Source organism: Plecotus auritus, assembly GCF_963455305.1.
Source record: "Plecotus auritus genome assembly, chromosome: X".
Taxonomy (NCBI): Eukaryota; Metazoa; Chordata; class Mammalia; order Chiroptera; family Vespertilionidae; genus Plecotus; species Plecotus auritus.
The window spans coordinates 132,026,766-132,052,870 of record NC_137784.1 but is presented as its reverse complement, the minus strand read 5'-3'; the positions used below and the strand labels follow the sequence as shown (position 1 = coordinate 132,052,870).

At 57.0% G+C, this 26,105-nt stretch overlaps 1 protein-coding gene across 1 annotated transcript; it reads right to left on the bottom strand.

Moving 5' to 3' along the window:
• Window positions 1–1,062: 1,062 nt before the first annotated feature.
• Window positions 1,063–19,054, bottom strand: PLXNB3 (plexin B3). The gene is made up of 36 exons (XM_080653269.1): window positions 18,978–19,054; window positions 17,533–17,629; window positions 14,440–15,483; window positions 13,785–13,964; window positions 13,064–13,192; window positions 12,884–12,984; window positions 11,769–11,901; window positions 11,408–11,564; window positions 11,212–11,320; window positions 11,019–11,133; window positions 10,722–10,847; window positions 10,522–10,638; window positions 10,150–10,243; window positions 9,897–10,066; window positions 9,520–9,671; window positions 9,198–9,303; window positions 8,025–8,155; window positions 7,367–7,543; window positions 7,056–7,245; window positions 6,694–6,924; window positions 6,448–6,609; window positions 6,204–6,355; window positions 5,691–5,791; window positions 5,389–5,612; window positions 5,031–5,209; window positions 4,685–4,751; window positions 4,085–4,412; window positions 3,849–3,952; window positions 3,667–3,760; window positions 3,139–3,317; window positions 2,819–2,979; window positions 2,459–2,606; window positions 2,228–2,292; window positions 2,087–2,162; window positions 1,895–1,969; window positions 1,063–1,441 (listed from the first exon to the last, which is right to left on the bottom strand). Exons 2-36 carry the CDS (start codon window positions 17,563–17,565, stop codon window positions 1,337–1,339), a joined length of 5,715 nt encoding a protein of 1,904 aa, XP_080509395.1. The 5' UTR covers window positions 17,566–17,629; window positions 18,978–19,054; the 3' UTR covers window positions 1,063–1,336.
• Window positions 19,055–26,105: the final 7,051 nt, after the last annotated feature.

Genomic DNA, 26,105 nt, shown 5'->3' with positions numbered 1-26,105 from the left:
CTGGCCCTGCCCTCAGGGGTCCTCCTCTAGTGGGGAGCAAACAAGCCCACGGCTCTAGTGGGCTGGTAACAAAGGGATGTCCAGGTCAGAGGCAGATCTTGTGACCTTGGAGCTGCATCCGAGGGGACCAAGAAGAATCGGGTCCTCAGAAAGGGGGTGGAAGGGTAAGTCTCCAGGGTGACAAAGGACCTGGCTGGGGTAAGGCTGGCAAAAGGATGGGCTGGAAACCTTCTGGGCTGGCGACCTCCATGTCTGGCCTGGCCACAGAGTGGCTGGGGTGGGGGAGAGGAGGGGAGGCCTTGGGTGGCCAATTATGGTTTCTGGCAGACTGATGGGCACTTTTGAAAGGTCACTCTGGCGGCTCCCAGGATGGAATGGAGGGGGCAAGAGTGGAGCCGGCCCGGCTGGTGTGGCTCAGTGGTTGAGCATTGACCTATAAACCAGGAGGTCAAGGTTCGATTCCCGGTCAGGGAACATGCCTGGGTTCCCAGCTCAACCCCTGGTGTGGGTGTGCAGAAGGCAGCTGATCAATGATTCTCTCTCATCATTGATGTTTCTATCTCTCCTTCTCCCTTCCTCTCTGGAGTCTGGTCGCCAGTGCTGCCGGCTGCCAGCTGGGGCCTCCCTCCCTTCCCCCGGCCGGATCTGCCCCCTGGTCGAACTCCCAGACGACATCCTGGTCGAGGGGACAATTTGCATACTATGCTTTTATTATATAGGATATATATTTTAAAAAATTTTTTAAGGTAGAGCCGGCAGCTGGGGACTGTTGAGGACTCAGAATGAAACGGGGGCTTAGCAGTGACTATGGTTAGCCCAGGATGGGGGACACTTGGTCCTGTGTCCCTGTGCCAGGAAAGAACAGTAGGGCGGGGTGGGCATAGATGGGGGTGGGAGGGCAGGGGCACTTTTCCTGCACGGGGCAGTAGAGGCGAAGGGAGGGAGGAGAGCAAGGCCTGGGGATGCCCCAGGACCCCTCTTTTCCTCAGGCAACAGAAGTCACAGCCATGGCACCGAGGAGAGGGCTGTGTAGAATCCAGAGGAAGGAAGGGGCTGGGGACTGGACTTTTTCTAAAAAGATTTTATTTCCAGATGCAACTTTCCAGCAAGCAAATAAATATAATGAGGAGGAGGGGGAAGGATTGCTATAAATTAGAAAAAAGCCCGGGACAGGGAGGAAGGGTGGGGGAGGAGAGGTTGCAGGGACCCTCCCCCTGCCCCCCACTCTCTGCAGCCCCTCTTCTGCTTGGTCCAGGAATCATAAGGCACTGTGGTGGTGGGTCCTGCTGGCTTCCCTCCAAGCTGGTGGGCCTCAGGCGCCCACTGTGGCCTGAGCTCACAGGTCAGTCACCTTGTTCTCCACCAGGGCAGCGATCTGCTGCAGGCGGCAGGCCAGCTGCATCTTCTGGCCCACAGGGTCCTCCTCCAGGGCGTTGATGATCTGCCAGGGCAGAGGAGGGCACCCCTCATGAGCCCCCAGTCCTCTGCCCACTGACCCAGTGCTACCCAGCCCTGCTTGTATCTCAGCAGGGCTGTCCCAGGCCTCCCTGGGGAATCTAAACAGAAACCAGCCCAGCCAGTGTGGCTCAGTGGTTGAGCATTGACCTATAAACCAGGAGGTCACGGTTCAATTCCTGGTCAGGGCACATGCCCGGGCTGTGGGCTGGATCCCCAGTGTGGGGCATGTAGGAGGCAGCTGATCAATGATTTTCTCTAATCATTAATGTTTCTATCTCTCTCTCCCTCTCCCTTTCTGAAATCAATAAGAACAAACAAACAGAAACCAAGCCCCTTCCCAACCTGGGCCCTTCCTCCCATCTGCCTGCAGGGGTGGGCCTGGACACCTCCTCCACCCGCAGGGGAGTGCCCCTCCCCCAGAGCGCCCTGGCCTCACCTGGTCATAATACCTGTGGATGTGGTTATAGAGTTCTTGCAGGGCTTCGAGACAGTGGGGAGCAGAGGTGTAGTTCTGGGGGCAGCACATTGGGGAGGGTGTGAGTCCCCAGCCTGGGCCTCCAGCCCTAAGCTTCCCCCCTACACCCTGTCCCCTAAACGTGGAGAGGTGAATCCCTGGGCCATGCCTCACCCCCGAGAGCTCGGCCAGAGCTGAATTCATTTCCTGGTAGCTTGCTGGAGAGCTCTGGCGAATGTCAGAGTAGTATCTGGAGGAGGGTACACAGTTAGGGGCAGGCACCCTCCACCCCCAGCCGTGCACCCTGACACCTACCTCTCCACCATCTGCTTGTAGCGAGGGATCTCCCGGGCGTAGAGCAGTTTGTTCACCGGGGAATCCTGCTCCGGATTGGGGTGGGGGGTGAGTGGGGAGGTGGGGGAGCTCTGGCCCTGTCACCCTGACCGCGCCACCAATGCCCCTCCCCTTGGTCCCCACTATGCGCCATCCCTCCCAGCCCCACCCAAGGCTCTGCACCCACCCGCCATGGGCTGGCTCTGCTCTTACCCGGCCCACTTTGTGCTCTGAGATTGTACAGGAGTCGATGAAGGTCTGGGCGATAACGGCAAGAATGGCATCCACGTTGTCTGACACCCGTATGTCAAAGATGAGCTGCGGGTTCTTCAGCGTGTTTACCCAGAATCGTAGCAGCAGGCTGGAGACACAGGCCAGCCGTGGGTGTGAGGCGTGGCTAGCCCAGCACACCTCACCAGCCTGGGCCCGGCTCTGGGCTCCCTGGCGAGCGGTCCTGTGAGTCCATGCTGGGGGTGGCCAGAAATCGAGCCTGGCTTCCTGTTCAGGTCCCACTGCCCTCATCATGGCAATGTCCTTGTCCCTCTGGGATGCCATGTCCCATCTGCACGGTACCTGTTAGTCTTCCAGATGTGCAAGGTCTCTGGGTCCTCGATGCCATGCTTCTCTGCCAGCTCATCCAGGAAGTCGAACAGGTACTTGACAGCGATGGGCACGGGCCGGTTCACACTCAGGATGGCCTGGAAGGTGTCATCCACGAACTTCTGCAGTGTGCCCTGGAAAGTCAGGGGAGCAGGCTCCATCAGTGGGCACGGGGCTGCCCCTCAGCCTCTCAGGAGTATGCGTGCTCCCCATCTCAGTCAGGGGCCCCTGGGTGAGCCTTCCTGTCACTTGGCTCCCCCGGGGCCCAGCTCCCAGCTCCCAGCTGCACTGACCTTCATGGAGAGCAGGCGGGTGAGGTAGATTTCCGGGATGGCTTTGGCCCGTGCCCGCTCCCGCTCCCGCTCCCGCAGGCTGCTGCGCCGAACCTTGTTCCCTTCTGGCTCCTCCGTGCCTTTCACCAGGTGCCAGAGGCGGACCCCACTCTCCTCACCGTCCTCCAGCATAGGGATGTCTGGGGACGCATGTGCCGGCCTTAGTCCTATACCCTGCTGCCCACCCCACCCCACCCCACTTGGCAAGGTGGTAGAGGCTGGGAGGAGCCCATGGAAGCAGCGGGTAATGATGTGGAAAGGAGGTTGGCCCCCCAGGGGCTTGTTCAGCCTGACACCCCATAGCCCTGGAGCTCCCTGACTGGGACACACCGCTATCCTCATCTGCCCCAGGCCCTTTGCTCAGCCTGGAGTTTTGGCTGGCCCGCTGGCAAGGCATGGGGAGCCCCAGGTGACGGTATGGCCAGGACTCCTGCCTGGCCGCCTCAAGCTCCCGGGGACAGATGCACACATCTGGGTTTTGGGACTCACTCTCCCCGGACGAGCAGCTCTGGGCCAGGCTCTGGGAGACGGCGCCTCCATTGTGCAGCTGGGGGATGAGCCTCACTGTGGCCCCATCTGGGACCTGGACGGGAGGGGAGCAGAGGCTGGGTTTCTTCTCTAGCCGATCCAGAGGCAGGAGGCCTGCTCCCCAGCCCGTGCCCACCCCAAACCTTGTAGTGCTGGAGGGTGTTGAGTCTCTTCCAGTGATTCTGGGTCACTGAGGTCAGGTCCTCATCTGATAAGGTTAGGTGACCAGCCAGGCCCGAGCGCCACTCTGGGGGGATCCAGGGGGGACCCAGGGAAGCCAATTAGCCTGCAGCCTGTCCCCCAAGTCTGCCATTCAGGGCAAGGCAGATCTGAGCCTCTACAGGTGCCCCAAGAGGGGAGGGCGGTCGGGCTCTCTCACCGAGGTCTAGGGTGTGCACGGAGGGCCTCTGGGAGAATGGGGTACCCTTGTAGACTTGCTCCAACACCTTCTCCTTGACCTGAGTGATGGTGTCTGTGTCGAGCACCCGGGCGGGCACGTGCTGCGCTGAGCTGCTTCCTGAGGCCCCACCGGCCCCAGGGCCCACCAGCACCATCAATGTTAGGGGCCGGAAGTCCATGTCCTCCCGAAGCAGGCGACTGTCATTCAGGGTCCTTTTAGCTTTGCCTGTCACGGCGTCCACAGGACCCTTATCCACCTGGTACTGGATGGCCCGGAGGAGCATATACAGTGGCTCACCAGCCACCTCCTGCAACCATTAGGACGGGCCAGCATCAGTGGGCTGTGGGAAGTGCAGAGGGCTTGGGGTGGGGGGGGGGGAGGAGCAGCCAGCTGCACAGAGTGAGGGCGGATCATGACAGCTGGCCTCTGCCTCACATCCAGCCCCGGGAGGCGGGGGGTTTCAAAGCCCTTCCCTTTCCATCCCCCCATTGGGCCCTGAGGGAATTTGGGTGCAGGTTAATGAGGCGACAGTCCCTCAATGGAGCAAGGGGAGAAGGTGCAGTCCAGGGCGCCCCTCACCCTCAGGAAGGTGTAGAGACAGATGGACAGCCAGTTAGTGAGCAGCTTCTCCACCATGGTCTCCGTCCTGCAGGGAGCAGGCCTCGGGTTAGAGAGGGTGCCGCAGGGTCATGTCCCTGAGCTCAGGCGGCACTGGAGGCAACGAAGAGCTTTTCCACCTGTCACCCTCTGTGTCGGTCTCCTTCCTCACCAGTGGCTTAGGTCCTAGCCCAGCTCCTGGGTGTTCTGGGCCCCGCCCACTTCCTGGGTGTTCCTGGCTCCGCCCACCCCAGGACAGAGCAAAGGGGGAAGGGGATGGGGGAGCCACCATCCCTGCTGCCAGGACCAAGGTCAGGCCAAAGCCAACCTTCGAAGCATGAGCTTGGGGTTCTTGTGCACATAATGGGCAGCTAAGTCACCAAGCAGCGTCTTCATGATGTCAGTCAGGTACTCCAGCTTGCCGTGCAGCGCCAGGGACAGCAGTGAGGCCACGTGGCAGCGGTCCCTCTGGGAGAAGCTGGGCTGCTCCTCCAGCGTGTGGATGAGCTGGGTGGTGGCAGGGAAGCTGCTGCTCACTCTGCGAAGCCCCTCACCCCGTGCGTCCTCCCACCCCCACCGTTGTGCCTGTACCTGCCACCCAGCCCAGCCTGTGCCCAGCCCCCCCCCTCCGACCTCCTTGCCCCCCACCCCTCAGGAGACACCCTGCCCGTCCTCGTGGCCCTCACTGTGAGAAGAAAAAGCTTGCTGTTGAGCAGATTGGAGAGCTGCGTGAGGCCCTGGCGCACGGGGACACGGTGGCCCTCTTCCCCAGGCCCTTCGAACATGGGCTGCAGGGGGCAGCCGCCGTGCCCCGGGAAGAAGACGCGCTCGGTGTAGGTGCGGTAATCCAGGAAGGGGATCCCGCTGGTCTCCAGGTCGCTGCTGAGGTCAGTCATCTCGGTCATCAGGTCTGCAGACCGGGAGCCACCAAGGTGTGGGCTCAGGCCCGAGTGGGCCCTCTGCCCCCTCCCCACCGCCCCCTCCTCACCTGTGAATTCCTTGCGGCACTGGTCACCCACACCAATCTCCAGGTTCTCCAGCTGCACCAGAACCTTCTGATAGTCACGCAGGGCCTGCTTGCTCTTGTGCCTGCAGCCCAGAGACCAGGTGTTAGCCACAGACCCAGGCCTGCCTGCACAGAGGCCACCAAGCCAGGCGAGCTGCCTGCTGGGAGGCCTGCCATGGGGCACCCTTTCCCAAAGTGAAGAAGGAGCCCGGCCGGCGTGGCTCAGTGGTTGAACATCGACCTATGAACCAGGAGGTTGCAGTATGATTCCCAATCAGTGCGCATGCCTGGGTTGCGGGCTCGATCCCCAGTGTGGGGCGTGCAGGAGGCAGCCGATCAATGATTCTCTCTCATCATTGGTGTTTCTATCTCTCTCCCCCTCTCCCTTCCTCTCTGAAATCAATAAAAAGATATTAAAAACAACAACAAACCAAAGTGAAGAGGGAAGTTCGTGCAGGTGCACGAGGGGGTGGGGGGTTGGGGGGAGGTCCTCACCTGTACATGAGAGTCAGGAGTAGCACAGCGGCCGTCAGCACAGCAATGCCCATGCCCAAGCCGACCTGGGCTTCCACCGGGAAGGCAGGCGGTGCAGGCTCAGCCTCATACTGCACTGGGCCCAAGGCCAGCCGCAGGTTGCCCATCTGTACCTGGCGGGGAGGAGGTGGGGAGGCAGGGTCCTGAGTGTGGGCCTTTATTGCTCCACTGGCCATCTGCCCCTGCACCCAGGGCCCAGCCTTACCACAAACTGTGGTAGTGCACTGGAGCCATTGGCGGGCTGCGGGATCCGCAGGGGTGGCTCACAGTACAGGTGGGTGAGTGTGAGCGTCTTGACCAGGCACTCGCCATCGCCAATGTGCACGCGCACCTCCTCCTTGCTGATCCCCAGGTTGAGGCCCTCACCCTGGAAGACAGACCAGGGGCCTGAGCCAGGCTGCCCAGCCCTGCCCACAGCCCCCTGTGCATCAATGGTAACAGAAGCCCTCACCTCCACGTCTAGGACATTGCCTGGCTTGAGGCGGGCAGGCCCCTTGCGGCTGAGGGGGGCCAGCCGGGGGTTGGGCTGGTACAGAAAGTCCTGGCCCCCACTGGCGTTGGCAAAGTCCACGCGCACGTTGTCTAGGGAGAAGAAGACGCGCTGGGGGCGTGCACCCTCTGGCACAGCGGGGCTCCGGCACAGGAGGAGGCTGGAGGAGTTGATGGAGCAGATGGTGGAGCACTGTGGGGCCAGGACGAGGTGGGATGAGCTGGGGCTTCCCCGCTCACTCCCAGGAACAGGGTGACCCACCCTGCCCCCTTCACTGGGCACCGTCCCACTGGCAGCCCCGATGATTGCTGGTGGGGGCTCACCTGCAGCAAACCCCCCTCAAGCTGGACACAAGTCTGCGGGGGTTCAGCAGGGGCCCCACAGCCCCTCTGGAGGTCCTGGGGCTGGGCCTCTGTAGCCTGCGCCTCCGCCGTGGTCTCCAGCCACACGGACAGCAGGGGCTGTCGCACCACATCTAGATCTTGGCCCCTGACTCGGATCAGCCGCCCGCCCCTGTGCCAGGATAGTAGTCAGCAGGGGTGGGGGCAGCAGGCAGCCCAGCTCAGCCTTGCCTCCCCACCTCCGGACCGCCCAGGAAGGACACATAGGTCGCCCTGGTGGCCCAGGTCCTCACCCTCGGAAGCTGACACTGGGCTCTGCCGCCGTGAGCTGGGGGTTGACTGTGTAGCGGAAAGGGCTGGCTCCCAGTGTGCGCTGGGCCTGGCCAAAGACCACGCGAACCACAGCTTCTCCTGGGCCGGCCTGGGGCATGGTGTGGCACACAATGGCCTCAGGACACACTGGCTCCTGGCTGCAGGGGGGAGGGGGTCTGGCATCTTGGACTCTAGCTTCAGCCTGGCCACCTCACAAGAACCCCGCTTTGCCTCCCTCTAAGGCAGAGCCCACAAAGGGTGGTCGCAGTGACCATTTCTCTTGGACTTGCTTTTTTCTTTTGTTAAATATATTTTTTAATTGATCTCAGAGAGGAAGGGAGAAGGAGAGAGTGATAGAAACATCAGTGATCGGCTGCCTCCTGCACGCCCCCCCACTTGGGGATCGAGCCCACATCCAGGACATGTGCCCTGACTGGGGATCCAGCCATGACCTCCTGGTTCATAGGTCGATGCTCAACCGCTGGGCCACACTGGCCAGGCTTTTCTTGAACTTTCATGGGGGCTTTGGGGAGCCCTGAGTCCACCCCCTGTGCTGTACAAAAGGGGTCACTGAGGCCCACAAGGAATGTCCCCAGCTGACAGCAGCCCGGCCAGAATAGGGAGGAGAGAGATACTCACATAGGACAGGATTGGCTGCCCACAAAAGCACTGATGTTGCCTCCTGTCTGGAGGTGTTGCCCATGGATGGTGAGCTGGGTGCCTCCTGCCTGGGGACCTCTCTGGGGACTCAGGCTCAGCAGGATGGGGTCCTGGGGGACAGGGCAGGTTGGGGCAGGTATGGTAGACCAGCAGGCATGGCAGCCCTTCCTGGCGCTTCCTTGCCTCAGCTCCAGCCCCCAAAGCTCTTGGGCTGTGGGGTGTTGGCCCACTTCTCAGCTCTGTCTCCTGGACTACAGACGACAGCACCCACCTGGAAGCCCTATGCTCAGCTTCCGTAGCCCCACAACTCTCCTCTCAGCCGCCTTGCCCCATGGGGAGGGAGGGGTCTTCTCTCATTGTGTCTGCCCCTCCTAGATGGCCTCCTCTGCCATCACTTGCACCACCCAGGCTCCCCTGAGCGGTAAACCCTGAGATCCAATTGCCTCCTTCAGATGCTGCATGTGCCAAGCAGGTGCTAACCCAATGCTAACCTGCCCCTGCCCCTCACTGCTCCTGCCCTGGGCTTCTTGGCTCCCTAAATGGCCCCAGAGGTGCCTAAGGCTCAGGCTAACACTTGAAGGCGTCCCTGCCCTCCCCAACCCCCTGTCCTCAGGCAGCCAGGCCTGCAGCAAGTCCCAACAGCTCCGAGCCCCACACTGGCCCACCACCCTCTGTTCTTTGTGTTTTTTTAAAAATATATTTTATTGATTTTTTACAGAGAGGAAGGGAGAGTGATAGAGAGTTAGAAACATTGATGAGAGAGAAACATCAATCAGCTGCCTCCTGCACACCCTGCACTGGGGACATGCCCACAACCAAGGCACACGCCCTTGACTGGAATCAAACCTGGGACCCTTCAGTCTGCAGGCCGACGCTCTATCCACTGAGCCAAACCAGTCAGGGCCACCCTCTGTTCTTATTGCTTCTGCTGCCCGCCTCCATCCTGAACAGCTACTGTCAGCAGTGTCTGCACTGTGGCGCCACTGTCCCAGCCCGTCCTCCACTCAGATCATGTAGCTTCCCTACTGGACATGCAGCAACACTCCGGGCTACGCTGAGGTCAAGTTTGAAATCCTTACCTGGGTGTCCCTGCCTTTCTGCCCCTCCGTCCTACTTCCCCTGCATGGAGACCAACTCGGGCTGGGCACTGACCTGGTAGGTGAAGTGTTGGATGGAGATGCCTGGTGGCCGACTCTTAATGGCCACTTGGATTGGCCCTGTGGTGCCTTTGGGGGCCGGAGATGTCACACACACAATCCTGGGGAGCAGAGGCCCGGTAGTTGCTCAGGGCCCTTATGCGCTGGGCCCTTCCCTGGTGGGAGCTGTGAGCCACCCACCAGCCACTGCCTGAAGCCTACCCCCTCTACCCCTCTCACTGCCAGCTGCCCCCTCCCTTGGCACATCTGACCCAGACCCTCATTTCTTGGCTGCAAGCTTCCTTTATCTCTGGGTGGCCAGTCCCGGAGGGCCTCACCGGGCTGAGGTGCGGTAGAGAGCAGGGTCAGGGTTGCAGGGCTGGCCGGCCACGCTCACGGCATCCTGCACGTCCGCAAAGTCTCGGCCCAGATTGGAGCCCAGGATGGTGAGGGCCAAGCCGCCCTCAGGGGGGCCAGTCAGGGGCTCGATCTGCAGCAAGGAAGGTGGCCATGGGATCCCCAAAGCCACACCTGCTCTGCAGTGGGGCGTGCCTGACCAGCTGGCCAGCTGGAGGCAGCTCCTCTGACCTGGGTGAGGCTAGGACAGTGAGGGGCACGGCAAGGCAGATGGGGCTCGGGTGGGGGAGGAGGAGAGGGACTGGGCCATTGGGGAGGAGTTGGGGGTGGAGATCAGGGCTGGGGCTTGGGGGCTGACCATGTCGATGGTGGGTGTTGGACATAGCAGCTCCACGGCCCCAGGTGGGCACAGTGGCCCATAGAGACAGGCAGGCTGGCCATGGCTGCACCACAGGCAGCCCAGGCTCCCGTTGGCTGCCTGGCAGTGGCTGCAGTCGGGGTGGCCCACGGCACAGTCGTACAGGGTCACTGGGGAAGATCAGACAGCACACTGAGGCGCCTCCCCTTTGCCACACACCCTGCCCGGCCTGCCCTGCCGCCCCCAAACTCACCATGAAGAGGACGGGCATTGTCCAGCCGCTGACCCTCACCCCGGGTGACGTAGATGGGCACTGGGAGCTCCCGCTGGGCCATGGGGGCGTGGAACTGTGGGTGGAGGGTGGGTCATGCCTAGCCCAACTCAGGACACCACTGACCCTTGCCTCCTCTGGGACACTCCTCCCAGAATGGGTGCCATTGTTCAGTGCCCACATCTCCCACCAGACAGCAAGCCTGGGGCAGAGGCTGTGGGCACGGTGTTCCTGCTACACAGAGCAGGCCTCGTGACAAAGGGATGTAGAGCGTGAGCCTCTGAAGGGATGGGACAAGCTGGGAGGGCTGCAGAAGGCGTCCAATGGCAGGCGAGGCTGTGGACGGCTGCTCACCTGCTGGGCCTGGCAGTAGACGAGGCCCGCATCCCCAGCCGTCTCTTCCAGGGAGGCTGGCAGCCTCTGTAGTTCTCCGGGCAGCTCCAGCCAGCAGTGGTAGGAGGCAGGCAGACCCTGGGGGTAGACACTGTCAGGACCCTGGACATGGTCAGCCACCTCCCACTCTGTCCCCATTCCCTGCCCACTGGACGGCTTACTCGGAAATACTGAAGGTTCCGAACTCGCAGGGCCAAGCGGCTCTCCCAGCCCACAGGCACCAGGAGGGGACCTGCCAGGCCCTCAACCTGAGGACAAACCCCTGGGCCACGCATCTGGACATCCACCTGGGGAAAGAAGATCCATTAGCCCTTCAGAAGTTCAGGGGCCTGGGCAGGGCACAGGGTGAGGTGGGTCTGCAGTGGCAGTAAAGGCAGAGGCCCACACACGCAGCCCTGCAGCCATTGGGGGGAGAGGTTGAGCAGCGAAGGGGAGCCCAACAGGCAGGGCCCACCTACCTCCTGGGTACTATAGATGGTCCTCTCGCCCTCTGGGCAGTGCTCTCCGTACACACAGCGGCTGCTCTGGGGGCACCAGTGGCACCGCCAGAGGCTGCTCACACAAGCACGGCACCTGGAGGGGCAGGGGGCTGCTCAGGCTGGGCACTATCTGGGTTGCCACCCTTACCCGGCAGCCAGGCCTAGCACTCACGGGGCAGCCACCTCCAAGGCATGGACAGCACTGCAGTCATAGAAGGAGAAGTTGGTGACAGCTATGGCCACATCCTCAAACATCAAGGCCAGGGACAAGGTGATGTGGTCTAGGAGGGGACGGTGGTAGCAGAATAGGTCATGTGGCTCTGCTCCTCCAGCTCCTGCCCCGGCCACCCAGCCCAGGGACCCCTCACCTGTGCCTGGAGGGTTAAGTGGCAGCTGGTCTTGGGGAGGGGTGACACAGGCCACGTGGGGCCCTTCCACTTGAGCCAAGCTGTCGTAGTCTCCAAAGGCACAATGGAAGTATTCATCCATAGCCAGGGTGGGCAGCCGGGGGACAGACAAGGTGACCTGGGGCATGTGCAAGGAAAACAGAGCAGGCAAGGGCTTCTTGGGGGCAGGGGGCGGGGCGCAACTCGCTGAGAGAGATGGAGCCAGAGTACAGGGAGTGGGAGTAGAGGCAGCAGGAGAGGAGGACGGGGGTGGTGGTGGTGGTGGTGGTGGTGGGTGCAGCCTGGGGGCATCCCTCACAGGCAGGTGGTACAGGAGCCTCACCTGGCTCTGCTCCTGGCGGGGGTGGTGGGCTGGCAGCAAGCTCTGGACATGCAGGCAGCGACTGTCCTCCTCATAGCTCCATAGCCACTGGTTGGGCTGGGCTGCCCTCGCACATTGGCCCTTGCGGGTACACCTGCGGGCAGGGGCCCACTGGGTCACCGCATGGGTCTCAGGCTATTTGGATGACTGGCCGCAAAGGGGGTTGGAAGGATGGTCCAGCTGGAACGCAGTAAGAGGAAGGGGCCAAGCACCAGGGCTCAGTGGTCAATGCATGGGCTTTGGCCTTGACAGTAAAAGGAGGCCATGCTGCAGAAGGAAGGCACATGCATCTGACTTAGGGGTGCCGTAGGGATTCCTGGGGCTGCCATGCAGAGCATGGGCTGGAGGGGACAGCTGGGAGAGGTGACAGAGGCCTGGCCCAGGGTAGAAGTGGGAGAATGAGAAGTGAGCAGGTTTGGCCATGGTGGGAAGGGGCTGCCGAGCAGAGTCCTGGTTTGGTGGGATGGGACAGGATGGAGGAACTCAGTAGTGGCCTGAGTCTTTTATTTTTTTTATTTTTTAAATATATATTTTATTGTTGTTTCTTTTTTTTACAGAGAGGAAGGAAGAGGGATAGAGAGTTAGAAACATTGATGAGAGAGAAACATCAGCTGCCTCCTGCACACCCCCTACTGGGGATGTGCCCGCAACCAAGGTACATGCCCTTGACCAGAATCAAACCTGGGATCCTTGAGTCCGCAGGCCGTCGCTCTATCCACTGAGCCAAACCGGTCAGGGCGTCTTTTTTATTTTTAGTATATTTTATTGATTTCAAAGAGGAAGGGAGAGGGAGAGAGAGGTAGGGACATCAATGATGAGAGAGAAACACTAATCAGCTGCCTCCTGCACGCCCCACACTAAGGATCGAGCCCACAACCTGGGCATGTGCCCTGACAGGGAATCGAACCATGACCTCCATGGTCAATGCTCAAACACTGAGCCACGCCGGGCGCGGCCCAGGTTTTTACCACAGGGAGCTGAACTGGCCTCCTGGCATGCCCAGAGCTGCTTCCAGGTGTGGCCTCCCAGCATGCACCACCTGTCAGCCGACACCTGGGCGTAGGCGCTGCACTCACCTGCCCTGGAGAATGCACCAGCCACACAGCGGGTCCCGGGCCTGGAGGCAGCTGGTACAGTCGGGGAACTGGGTGCAGGCCGCCACGGGTACCAGGTCCACCTGGACGGGCAGTAGGGACAGAAGCAGTGGGTGCGGGCACTCAGGCCTCATGTACCCAGACCCCTGGGCCACCCCTCACCTGCTGGGCAGTCAGGACGTAGAGGTGGCTGCTGCTGTTATCCACCAGCAGGTCGGGGCTGATCGCTGAGCCTGGAGGCCCCACTTGCTGGGAGTGGTACACCTGGCTTTGGGAGCCATTGAGAAAGACCTGGGGGATGATAAGCACAGGGCTGGGCTAGACCGCTGAGCCAAGGCCCCCTCTCAGATGGCCCTAGGTCGACTGTTCAGGGCATGTGCTCTTTTCCAGACTGGGGATCCCAGGCCACAGAGGGTGGGGAAGGCCCATGGGCATCCATTCTGCCCATGTTGCCTCCTCCATTCAGCATCACCCAGCTAGGGTGGCAGAGCCACCCTGGGTGAGGCCCTTGGGCACCAGGGGCGGGAAGGCAGTTGTGGGGAGGCAAACAGGTCACAAGAAGGCAAGAGTTTGCCTCGGAGAGACTTCTGGGGCTAGGCTGGCTCTGAGGGCCAGGCTCTGCCCAGCCTGCCTCCATGCCACCCTCATCCACCTTGGCTTTTAGCTCCCACTATTGGCTGGAGAAGTTGGGGTTGCCTAGGAGGCACCTGGACCGGCATCCTAGGTCATGTCTCCGGGCACCAGGCAGCTGGCAGGTGGCACCCAGCCAGCCAGGACACAAGCTGAGACGGAGGGTACCTGGGGCTTCCCTGAGCTGCTGCAGGGCCTGACCCGGCAGTGTTAAGACCCCAGGGCCGGGAGGCTGGTGATGACAGGCCCTCACCTTATGCAGCTGGCCCTGGGTGTCCCCCAGGAAGGCTACCATGTGCCCATCTGCCTGGAGGGCTGCGATGGCGCTGATGGGCTGCCCGAGCTGCAGCAGAGGCCTGGCCTCCAGGGGCTGGCGGCCAGCGATGGGGCTGGGGGTGTGCTCATCGCCACAGGGGTACGACTCAGGGGAGTCCTGGACAGGCGGGGAGGGCACAATCAGTTCTCAGAAAAGGCAGAAGGTACTTCCCCAGGCCCAGAGCTAGTCAGAGGAGATCAGCCAGGTGGCCAGTGAGAAGAGAGCAAGGCAGGATGGAGGGTAGGGCCAGGGAGCCCCATGGTAAGGCCAAGCCCACTGCAGAGAGGGAGAAAGACCACCTAGGAGACTTGGAGACCAAGCCGGCCCCTTCGTGACATCCTCTAACCAAGAGGCCATGGATAATTGTCACATGAGCGGTGGTCACATGAGAGTGTCCAGCTGCCTGCGGCTCAGGACTACATATGGCAGCCCCTGCCCTGGCTGAGAGATGCCGCAGGACCACAAGGGACAGGGACAGAGAGGCAGGCAAGGCCAGATGAGGCAGCGAGAGAAGACCAGAGCCGCCACCAAAAGACGATGGGCAAAGCCTGAGGTGAGAGGACAAGTGTGGGGCCCGGGACCAGCCACTTACAGGGGGCAGGGTGACGCAGCGTGAAGTGACGCCATACTCCACGGTGGCTTCCTCCGTGCCGCTGGGGCCCCGGCCGCCTGCTGTGTAGCAAAGGCGCCGGGCCTGCTCCATGCTGCCGTCCAGCTCTGCCAGGGGGAAGGCGCACAGGGCCGCCTGTGTCCCCTTTGGGCCTGTGGCAAAGGCCCCCAGCAAGGTGCCCGGGGCGAGGAAGGCAGCCTGGATGAGGCCCTGACCATGGCAGTGGAGGGGCACCTCCACGTAGGAGTAAAGATTGGCATCCCCCAGGCAGACTCGGGCAACATAGGAGCGATATTCGGCCTGTGCCCGGGCCCCACGACGGCGGAAGACGAAGTAGGCGGAGCGGGCGTTGGCAAAGGCAGCCACATAGCTGTTGTTGTAGTCAGACAAGTCTCCCACCACGAGGCGGCCCAGGCCCTCGCTGGAGAAGGGCTGCGGCCCAGCCAGTTGGCGGACAGTCAGGGGCGGCACCCCTCCTGACAGCTTGCCCGCCAGGCCTCTGGCCACCAGCAGGAGGTCCCGGCCTGGTGCAGGCACCACCAGGCCCACCGTGGCCACTCCTGGGGCATTGGCAGCCACAAACTGCCCATCGCCCGGGTCCTCGGCCTGGTACAGAAGCTGAGACACGTTCTCAAGTTGCCGCTTCTCGCACACGCCCTGACGCACCTGCCCGCAGGCCACCAGCTCCTGGGCCCTGCTGCTCACAAGAAGCAGCTGGTTGGCGTTGTCAGTGAGCTGGGCCTGCGGGCACTCAGCTGGGTCACGGAAAGGCACGCAGTCAGGACTGTCGAAGATGGGGCCGGTGACAGCCACAGCCTCAAGCTGTAATTCCGGGCTGAGCTGGAAGAGGCGGTTCACCGCCCCCACGTAGACTGTGCCCCGGCCGGGCGCCAGTGCCAAGTGGTTGAAGGAAGTGTTGAGTGCGGAGAAGCGATGGGCTTGAGTCGGGGGCAGCGGTGGGCACAGCAGCAACAGCACGAGCAGGAGGTGGGGGCCGAAGGGAGACCAGGGAGCCATCACAGGGGCCTGGGGGAGAGCCGAGCACCTGAGGCCCAGTGGGAGGGAGCTCCCCACCCCTGGCCGGCATGAGTCAGGGCGGTGAGGGGGACAGAGGGAGAGGGGGTAGAGAAAGAGCACCAGAGGGAGAGAAGAATTGAGAAGAGAGATAAAAAGAGGGAGAGAAGCACAGAGAGGCAGAGAGAGGGAGCCATAAAGCAGGGACAAAGAAAGAGAGCAGTGAGAAGCAAAAAGAAGAGACAGCCCAGCTGGCATGGCTCAGTGGTTGAGTGTTGACCTGTGAACCAGGAGGTCACGGTTCGATTCCTGGTCAGGGCGCATGCCCGGGTTGCGGGCTCGATCCCCAGTGTGGGGCGTGCAGGAGGCAACCGATCAATGATGCTCTGTCATCATTGATGTTTCTATCTCTCTCTCCCTCTCCCTTCCTCTCTGAAACCAATAAAAATATATTTTAAAAGAAGAGAGAGAGCAGAGAGAGACATGGAGACAGAGACAGAGAGAGCCAGAAAGGGGACAGAGAGAGGAGAACAGAAAGAGTGACAAAGAGAGTAGCCAAGAGATGGGGGGTCACAAGGAAAGAATTCTTTCATCTTCTACTTTAAATGTATGTGTTTAGATTGTTGAATGGGGACAGATCCTGAAAAGCCACAAGAACACAAATAGGACACAATGACAGAGGGGGCTGTGACACAGAGAGGAAAGGCCATGGAGAGGAGGGCAGGGCAGAGGGGGTGGTGATGGGGAGAGAGGCAGGAGGCAGAGGTATGGGAGCACATGGAAGTGGGGGGAAAGGGAGCAGGAATCCAGACAGAAGAGGATGTGGGAGAAGGAAGGCTGATGGCAGCCACATTGTGGGGGATCCTGTGCCCGCCACCCGGACAAGAGAGGTGGCATGGGGGCAAGAGCTGGGAGGGTTGGCAAGAGCAGGGAGACCCCATCAGGGATAGGAAACTGGCCCTGGGTCAGTGGCAAAGAGGGACCTTCACCAGTGTGGAGAGAGAACGAGCCAGGGAGAAACTGAGGCAGTCGGAGGAATGCAGGCCGAGACACCACCCCAGCTCTCTCCAAAGATGGCAAAGAGGGGGGGCAAGCCAGGGCCAATGAGAACAGGGTCATGCCACAGAGGGGTAGGGGGTGGTCAGAGCAGAGGTTGGGGAGAGCTGGGACTGGGGGAGGTGAGGGGAGGTCACCAAGAAACAACATGGGTACAGGAGGTCTGTCCCCTGCTTCGTGGGCCCCAGTGGCCAGGGTCCATTGGGGCCTGGCACCCCGAGTGTGGATGTGGACAGAAAAAAGGGGGAAGTGAGAAGAAGACAGCCAGGAAGAGAGCTTGAGTGAGGAGAGGGTAGCGGGGAGGAATGCCGAAGAGCTTGAAGGGAGCCCCACACAGAGAAGCCATAGGCACAGCTCCTCACCCATTTGGAGCCATTTGGACCCCAGACTGGAGGTAGCTCCCACGGGCCTGCTGGGAGCGTGAACCTGATCCCTGCCTTCCGGCGGGGGGCCATTAGCAGCAGCCCCTGCCCAACAGCCCTAGCGGCTGCCTCGGTGACCAGGCAAGAGAGACAGAGAGAGAGAGAGATGCCAACAGGGCAGAGCCTGAGGGCCTTGGCGGACTCTCGCTCCACCCTCCTCCTGACCCCAAGCCCAGAGCCACAGAGAAGGGGACAGAGCTGGCTGGCAAGCTGAGCTCGGATCCCGCATAACTGTGCATGTGGGTGCGCCAGGGGCAAGCCCACAGTTGCTTAGTGTCCCACGCCCGCCAGCAGAGACGCCAGCAGAGACGCACGCCCGGGCTCGCAGGCATGTGGCTGCGTCAGAGCTCTTTATCTCGCTAACACAGACAGGAAGGTCAGGCCTGGCTGAAAGGCAGGGCCGTTTCCTCTAGACCTGGGATATCAGCGGTGGCGTCAGTGGCATGTGGGTGATGGGCTAGATGAGGGACTGTGGCCAGGAGGTGCAGCACATCGGAGCCCCACACCCAGGCTCCCCGGGGCTGTTTTACCTGGCCCACCCCTCCCAGGGACATCTCTGGGGACTGGGGACCCAGGCACTCACCGTTGAGAAGGGGAGCAGCAGCGGGAAGCACATCTCCTCACTTCAGCTGCCCCAGGGCAGTGGTGACAGGCACAAGACTGCTGTGGGGGGCATTGCCCTGAGTGGGAGGGAGACAGTTGAGGCTTGGCCCCATTCACACTGGCCCTGGGGGAGGAGGGAGGTTTTTTTGGGGGGGCAAGGGCCTAGTGGCCAGGCTCCACCACAGCTGGCAGCTTTGTCAATAGTGGCCGGGCCAAGGGAGCCCTGCCTCCACCTCAACAATGTCCCCTCTGTCCAGAGGCCAGGGACCCACTATCTGGTGCTCTCCCCGCACCCCACCCCGGCTGTTCTGGCCAGGGGGCTCCCTGCCACTCCCCATCCTCAGAGAGACACCCCCTGGGATCTGGGGACAAAGGGACAGGGTTTCCTCCAGCCAGAAAAATGAGAGCCACACAGCCGGCCCCACCCCTGTGGTGTCAGCCAGCGAGCTCCTCCTTGTGAACGGCTCAGGGGAGGCCCCAGAGCCCCCACGGGAGGGTCAGGGCGCTCAGTCCCCGCAATGCCAGACTCAGCCTTAGTAGCCTTGGTGCCTGGCTGGAGTGCCAGCCCTGGCCCTCAATGCCTGCCTTTGTCCGGACTGGGGGCAGGGGAGACGCTGACAAAGGCAAGGCGTCCAGGACACTTTCTCCCCCAACACCCCCCACCCCTTTGGCCCAGAATAAGAATTGGCCCATCCAGGCCCACCTCGGGGGACCGGCAAAGTCGTGCCAGGTACATCCTGGTGGTGGTGCACAGTGCCAGCAGAGGATGCACAGGAAGGGGTGGGGGGCATGGCCCGCAGAAACTCAACCCTGAGCTTCAGGCATGGCAACTGGTCGCTGGCAGTGCCCCTCCCCCTCCCCCAAGGAAACACCATTCCAGGAAGGGCCTACATCCCCCTCCATGCATGGGGCGGGGAAAGGAGTGTCCATTGGCAGCTGGCTGCCTTGCCACCCTCACAGGGCACCGTGTGCACACCAAGCCAGCAGAGCTAGGGCTCTGCCCAAGGGCGCAGGGGCAGATGTGCAGAGGTTGGAGACCCTACCTTCGCCATGGTGCGCTGCAGCAGCAGGCTCTGGGCAAGGTGGCAGCAGCAGGTTTGACGCCACCTGGCTGGGCCAGTTGGGTGGCTGTGGGGGCAGGGAGCCAGGCGGGCCACCTCCCTACCTTGTGCTCTGCCCTTGGCAGAGCCAGGTCTTTCATCTGGGGGCAGAAGTTTGGGGTCCTACTTCCCAGTGGGGCGCTGTGCCCCTTAGGCATCAGGAGGTACCATCACAGGGCTGGCCCCTGAAGGCCTTTCCCGGATGAGAGTTAGTTGGCCCTGTGGACCCCTTGCTTCTCTCAGGTCCCAGCACAGCCCGAGGTGGTGCTCCCCAATCCAGAGGCCCCTGCACCCCTTGCTCTCACCAGCCCTGGTTCTTGCCTACCTGGGTGGGCCGCGGGCAGGGGCTGAGGAGCAGCTGGTGCCAGAAGTGCGTCTCCGTGGAGCCCCGGCCTCCCTCCCCACAATGCAATCGTGCCCAACCGGGCTCATCCTGGCGGATGAGGCAGCCCAGCCCCTCCCCATCCACCCCTTTGCCCAACAGCGCAGGGCGGTTGCTGCTGCCCTCTGCTGGGCTTGATAGACATGGCAGAGGGCAGGCTGTGGGCACCTGGCTGGAGCAGGTGAGAACAGGGTGGTACCCTCCCACTGAGTTGTCAGGGGAGCATTCCATAGCCTTCCAGGAAATGCCTTCTGGGTGCCAGGCTCGAGCCTGGCATTGGCACCTTTCAGAGACAAAGCCCACTTCCACATGCTCAAGTGTTTTCTGGGTCTCAGGCAGAACTACTTGCCAACAGTTAAGGCCCCACAGCCAGAAAAGCCCATCTGTGGAGGGCACCTTGAGGCACAGGGAGGAGAAGTCACAATTACAGGCACTCAGGGTCTCAGGAAGAGGAAGTGAGGTTTAAGCAAACCTTAAACCAGTGCTGTGACTATGGCCCTCCTCAGGAGGTCTGGGGCTGGGCTAAGTCTGTGGTTCCCAACATGGGGCACACGCCCCACAAGGGGGCAATTTGAGTTTTAAGGGGGGCAATTCGAGAATGAGTTATTAACAGTGAATTTTCTGCATTTCTTATGGTTCTAGGGGCCTCATATTCTAGGGGCCTCATATACAATATAGACTGAGTGGCCAGATTATTATGATCTCTGAACACATAATAATCTGGCCACTCAGTGTGTATATATATATTAGAGGCCCGGTGCATGAATTCGTGCATGGGTGAGGTCCGGCCAGCCTGGCCAGGGAGAGGGGACATGGGCGTTTGGCCGGTCTGCCTGCTGGTTGAACTCCTGGTCGAGGGGACAATTTGCATATTAGCCTTTTATTATATAGGATATACACTGAGTGGCCAGATTATTATGCATTCAGAGATCATAATAATCTGGCCACTCAGTGTATAAATATATAGTGACATATTTATATGTTTCAGTTCTCTATTATATGTTTTGAAACTATTTGCTATTTTTTCATATCACTTCATATTATTATTATCATTTTTTAAAAACAATTTCTTAGTGATTTCTTCCTCAGTACTTCAACTGTCCTTTTATTCTTTTGTTTTTCTCTTTCATGGATGCCATGTTCTTTGGAAGCTTGTTTAGACCAAGTGAATGGCCTTTTAGGCTTCCTCCACGTGAATAGGAGTTCACTTTTTGAATAATAAGAATTATATGTCAGAGGGGGGAATCAGGATTTCAGAGATGCTTAGGTGGGGCATGGCCAAAGAAAGGATGGGAACCACTGGGCTAAGTGTTCCAGGTATATTAACTCATTCAGTCCTTCTCCTGGCCTCAGAAGGGGGTATAGCTATTTCCCCCAGTTCACAGGAGAGGAAAGTGAGCCATAAGAGGTTAAGAAACTTACACAAGGTTGCACAGCTAGGCCCAGCTGGTATAACTTAGTGGCTGAGCGTCGACTTATGAACCAGGAGATCACGGTTCGATTCCCAGTCAAAGCACATGCCCGGGTTGGCGGCTTGACCCCTAGTGTGGGGTATGCAGGAGGCAGCCTATCAATGATTCTCTCTCATCATTGATGTATTTTTTCTCTCTTTCCCTCTCCCTTCATCTCTGAAATCAATAAATGTATATATATATTTTAAAGCCCTAGCTGGTTTGGCTCAATGGATAGAGCGTCAGCTTGCAGACTGAAGGGTCCCAGGTTCGATTCCGGCCAAGAGCACATGCCTGGGTTGCGGGCTCGATTCCCAGTAGGGGGCGTGTAGGAGGCAGCCAATCAGTGATTCTCTCTCATCAATGATGTTTCTATCTCTCTCTCCCTCTCCCTTCCTCTCTGAAATCAATAAAATATATTTTTTAAAAATAAAAAGGGCCCTAACCAGTTTGGCTCAGTGGATAGAGCGTCAGCCTGCGGACTGAAGGGTCCCAGGTTTGATTCCGGCCAAGGGCATGTACCTTGGTTGCGGGCACATCCCCAGTGGGAGGTGTGCAGGAGGCAGCTGATCGATGTTTCTCTCTCATCGATGTTTCTAACTCTCTTTTCCTCTCCCTTCCTCTCTGTAAAAAATCAATAAAATATATTGAAAAAATAAAAAGGTTGCACAGCTTTAGTAAGTGGCAAGGCTAAGAGTCAACCACAGGGCCCCTGCACTTAACCATGAGGCCACGTGGCCCTGGACCATGAAGGTGGCAGGCTTTGGAAGGAGGAGAGATAAGGACTGCTGAGGCTGTCTGCAGGTGACATGCCCATGGGTGTTTCCCTCTTCCTAGAGCACAAGGTTAGTCGGGTAGGCTTTGAGGGTGCAGAGGTCAGCAAATCAGGGAGAACTTGGACTTATCTGGTGCATTTCTTTTTCTTCACACTTTACCAACCCTTGTACTTAGTACTTTTACTTAGTACTTAGTACTTAGTGTTAATATGAGGCGTGTGAAGTGGTTATGCCTTGTTGCTTATTTTTTGTGTTTTTTTTTGTTGTTGTTATTAATCCTCACCTGAGGATATTTTGTCTATTGCTTTTCAGAGAGTGGAAGGGAGGCGGGGGGGAGAGAGAGAGAGAGATAGAGGGAGAGAGAGAGAAACATTGATGTGAGATTCATTGACTGGTTGCCTTCCACATGTACCTGGCGGGGAATAACTTGGTATGTGTGCCCTTGACTGGGAATTGAACCCACAACCCTTTGGTACATGGGCTGATGCTCTAACCACTGAGCACACTGACCAGGGCTTGCTGGGCTTTTAATTGGCATTCCCTGAGTACTAGTAATATTGAGCTTCTTTGTGTTTCCTCTTCTGCAAAATGCCTGATCACGTCTTTGTCAATTTTTCTATATGAATTGTCTTTTCCTTAGTATTTTGAGAGAGTCTTCTCATATTCTAGATACCAGTCCTTGGTCTGTTATGTCTTCTCCCTGCCCAGTACTTGTCTTCTCAGTTTGCCTATAGCATCGTTAGATGAAGAAGTATTAATTTGAATATAATTACATTTATTGATCTTCTATTTTATGGTTTGTCATTTTTGTCTTGTTTAAGAAATCCTCCCCTACCCAAGAGCATAGAGATTTCCTCATGTGTTTCTTTATTTTTTTAAAAAAAATATATTTTATTGATTTTTTTACAGAGAGGAAGGGAGAGAGAGAGAGAGCTAGAAACATCGATGAGAGAGAAACATCAATCAGCTGCCTCCTACACACCCCCCACCGGGGATGTGCCCACAACCAAGGTACATGCCCTTGACCGGAATCAAATCTGGAACCTTTCAGTCCACAGGCCGAAGCTCTATCCACTGAGCCAAACCAGTCAGGCATGTGTTTCTTTTCTGAATATGTTTCTAGGTTTTCATATTCAGGACCTTAATCTGTAGAATGGGTTTGTTTGTATATGGTGTGAGGTACGGATCATGTTTTATATTTTTCCACATGGGTGTCTATTGTCCATACCCCATCAGTCAGCCCATGCTTCTGCACAAATGTGTGGTGAGCCCTTGGTCATATGCCACGTCCCATGTCTATGTGAGCATGGCTTCTTCTGTCCATTGGGTTTACTTGCCTACCCTGTTGTACTTACTAGAGCTTTAAAGCAAGTCTTCATTCTTGGGAGTCTCTTCTTTTTTATTCTCTTTTTATTTTTCTCTTCCTTGTGCTCCTCCTTCATTTGTTACTCCTCCTCCTTCTCCTCATCTTTCACAATTATCTCACTTATTCTAGGACCTCTAGTTTCCCTTAGAAGTTTAAGGAACAGATTGTCAAGTTCCAGGGAAAACTCTGGTGGGATTCTTTTTGCATTTTGAATCACTTTGGAGACTAGCTATCTCTAAAATACTGAGTTTCCCCCTGTATGAGCATAGTACATCTCTCTAGTTATTAAGATCCTTTCAATACATTTCCCCCGAAAGGACTTGAACATCATTTGTTAGATTTATTACTAGAGACTTGTTTTTTTTTTTGTGCCATTATAAATGCTATTTTCTTTTAAATTCACCTTCTGATTGTGTTGCTGGTATATAGAAACACAATTTTTGTGTATGGATTTTGTATCGAACAACCTTGTAAACTCCTATATTAAATCTAATAATTCTTTCTGGATTCCCTTTGTGAATTCCTTTTTTTTTAAATTACATAATTTTTAAAATAAATATATTTTTATTGATTTCAGAGAGGAAGGGAGAGGGAGAGAGCGTCAGAAACATCAATGATGAGAGAGAATCATTGATCAGCTGCCTCCTGCATGCCTTACACTGGGGATCGAGCCCACAACCTGGGCATGTGCCCTGACCAGGAATCGAGCTGTGACCTCCTGGTTCATAGGTCAACGCTCCACCACTGAGCCACACCAGCCAGGCTCAAACATCATTCTTTTGCATGTGATTATTCAGTTTTCCCACCACCATTTATTGAAGACACTGTCTTCTCTCTATTGAATGGTCTTTGCACCATTGTTGAAGATCAGTTGACTATATACTGGTGAGGATTTCTTTCTGGGTTCTATTATGTCACGTTGGTCTATTTGTCTTCATGCCAGTACCACACTGTTTTAATTTCTATAGTTTTGTAATATGTTTTGAAATCAGGAAGTGTGAGTCCTTCCTTCTACTTTCTTTAGGATTATTCTATTGTGGTTTTTCTCACTTCCTGAGTTGGTGCTCCTCTTACATATTTCCTCCTAAGCACTGCTAGGGCTACATCCCATGAGTTTCCATGTGTAGTTTTTTTCATTGTTGTTCAGTTCTGTTTTTAGATTTCCATGTACATTTAAATTTCCAAACATTTAGGAGGACTTAATTTTAGTATTGTTACCAATTTATGAGTTTATCCTATCGCAGCTTGGGAACATGAACTGGACAATACCAATTCTTTCAGTATTTATTGAGATTTGTTTTGTGGCTCAGGACATGGTGAGTTATAGTAAATGTTCGAGGTGAACTGATAAGAATGTGTCTCTAGTTTTGGAAAGCCCATTCATCAAGTTTGTTCATTCCCTCCCCCTATATTCGTACTAGTTTTGTCTGCTTGAGCTGCCAATTGTAGTGAGAGGTGGTATAATTTATTGTGGTGAATGTACTGATTTATAAATTTTTCCTTTTCCTTTTTTGTTTGATATACATTCGAGGCTCTGTCATTAGGCAGGTATGCACACATTCACAATGGTTAATGCTGCAAATGAATTATTTATTTAATCATTATGCAGCAACCTCTTTAATTCCTAATAATATTTGTGCCCTGAGGTCTACTTTGTCTGATATTAATTTCTCTTCACTAACTTCCTTTAGGATTGTATTTGCTGGGTTGTCTCTTTCCATCCATAATCAATTAGGATTTGGTGGCAGACCACAGAACCATTCTAGTTATTTAAGTTTGTTTTTTTTTTTTAAAAGGATTTATGTTCAGGAGGGATGACTTACACAATCTTGGGAAGAGATGGAGGAACAACAACTCCCCACCTTCTTTAAAATTTTAGAAAAAATTGATTTCAGAGAGGAAGGGAGAGGGAGAGAGAGAAACATCAGTGATGAGAGAGAATCATTGATCGACTGCCTCCTGCACACCCCACACTGGGGATTGAGCCCACAACCCAGGCATGTGCCTGACTGGGAATTGAACCGTGACCTCCTGGGTCATAAGTTGACACTCAATCACTGAGCTGGACAACAACTCTCCACCTTTTCATTTACTACTTCCCTGGAATCAGGAACGAATCCTAACCTCAAAACTTGGATAAAATGCAGTCTATCTTGCATTTCCCACCCCCCATGAGACCAAGCTCCCTTTCCCCAGGCTGTCTATGCAGATCTTCAACCAACACCTTCCTGCAGATGCCTGGATGCCTCGGAGGATCTCAAGGCTAGAGTTCATCCAAGCTGCAAACTCCCCCAGCCACTGCCTACTCATCATTTCCCAGGGGGCTACAGGCACAGGCCCAGCAAGTGCTAACTGGGTGACAGCTACTCTCCAACCTGACCCTCCCTCAGTGAAGGGTGCTGTCACCTACCAGGCCACCCAAGCCAGAACCTAGGGGTCCTCTTGCCTTTCCCCTTCCCTGTCCCCAGTGCCTGACCTGCCCCCTCCCCCATGCCTGTTGACTTTCTTCTAATCTCTCTCTAATCTGTCCAGGATTCCAGGCCTCAGCACGTCTTGTCTGGGTTGCTTTAGGTGGTGTGTTCGCTCATCTATGTCCCTCTCTCTCCTGTCTATCATGTATCAATCTATCCTCTATCATCAATCTATCATCTATTTTTTGAGGTGACATTCACATAACACAAAATTGTTCCTTCCAAAGTGCACAATTCAGTGGCATTTAGTGCATTCACAATATTGTGCAACCATCACCTCTATTGTTCTAGAATATTTTCATCACCCCAAAAGGAAACCTTGTACCTATTAGCTGTCATTCTCCATTCCTCTCCTTTCAGGCCCCTGCCAGCCACTGATCCCCTTTCTGTCTCTGTGGGTTTGCCTATTCTGGATATTTCATATGAATGGACTCATATGGTCGGTGTCTTTTGTGACTGACTCCTTCCACTCAATCAGCATCATGTTTTTGCAGTTCACCCATGTTGTAGCATGGATCAGAACTTCATTCTTAAACACACACACACACACACACACACACACACACACACACACACACACACACATATCTATATAATAAAAGCCTAAGCGACCATTATAGCGGAACGACCAGAATGACCGGTCGCTATAATGCACACTGGCCACCAGGGGTCAGATGCTCAATGCAGGAGCTGCTCCCTGGTGGTCAGTGCCTCCCACAGGGGGAGCGCCACTCAGAAGCTGGGCTCATGGCTGGCAAGCTGAGCGGTAAGGAGCCTGCTGCTAAGGAGCAGTGAGCCAAGTGGTAAGGAGCAAGCAGGCAGGTGGTAAGGAGTGAGGGATCCCAGATTGCGAGAGGGAGGTCCGACTGCCGGCTTAGGCCCGTTCCCCAAGGGGTCCCAGACTGTGAGAGGGTGAAGGCCAGGCTGAGGGACCCCCTCCCCAGTGCACAAATTTCATGCACCAGGCCTCTAGTATATATTTTATTGATTTCAGAGAGGATGGGAGA

Bases quoted from the DNA above. Each gene is read 5' to 3' on its own strand.
- PLXNB3 (XM_080653269.1), bottom strand. From the start codon at position 17,565: ATGTGCTTCCCGCTGCTGCTCCCCTTCTCAACG. The intron at 13,193-13,784 runs GTGAGGGCCTGT...ATCATCCCCCAG, and splicing joins CCCAGGGCCAGCTGCATAAG to GTCTTTCTCAATGGCTCCCA. The intron at 10,244-10,521 runs GTGAGCAGCCGT...CTCCACCCACAG, and splicing joins TCTACTGCCAGGCCCAGCAG to TTCCACGCCCCCATGGCCCA.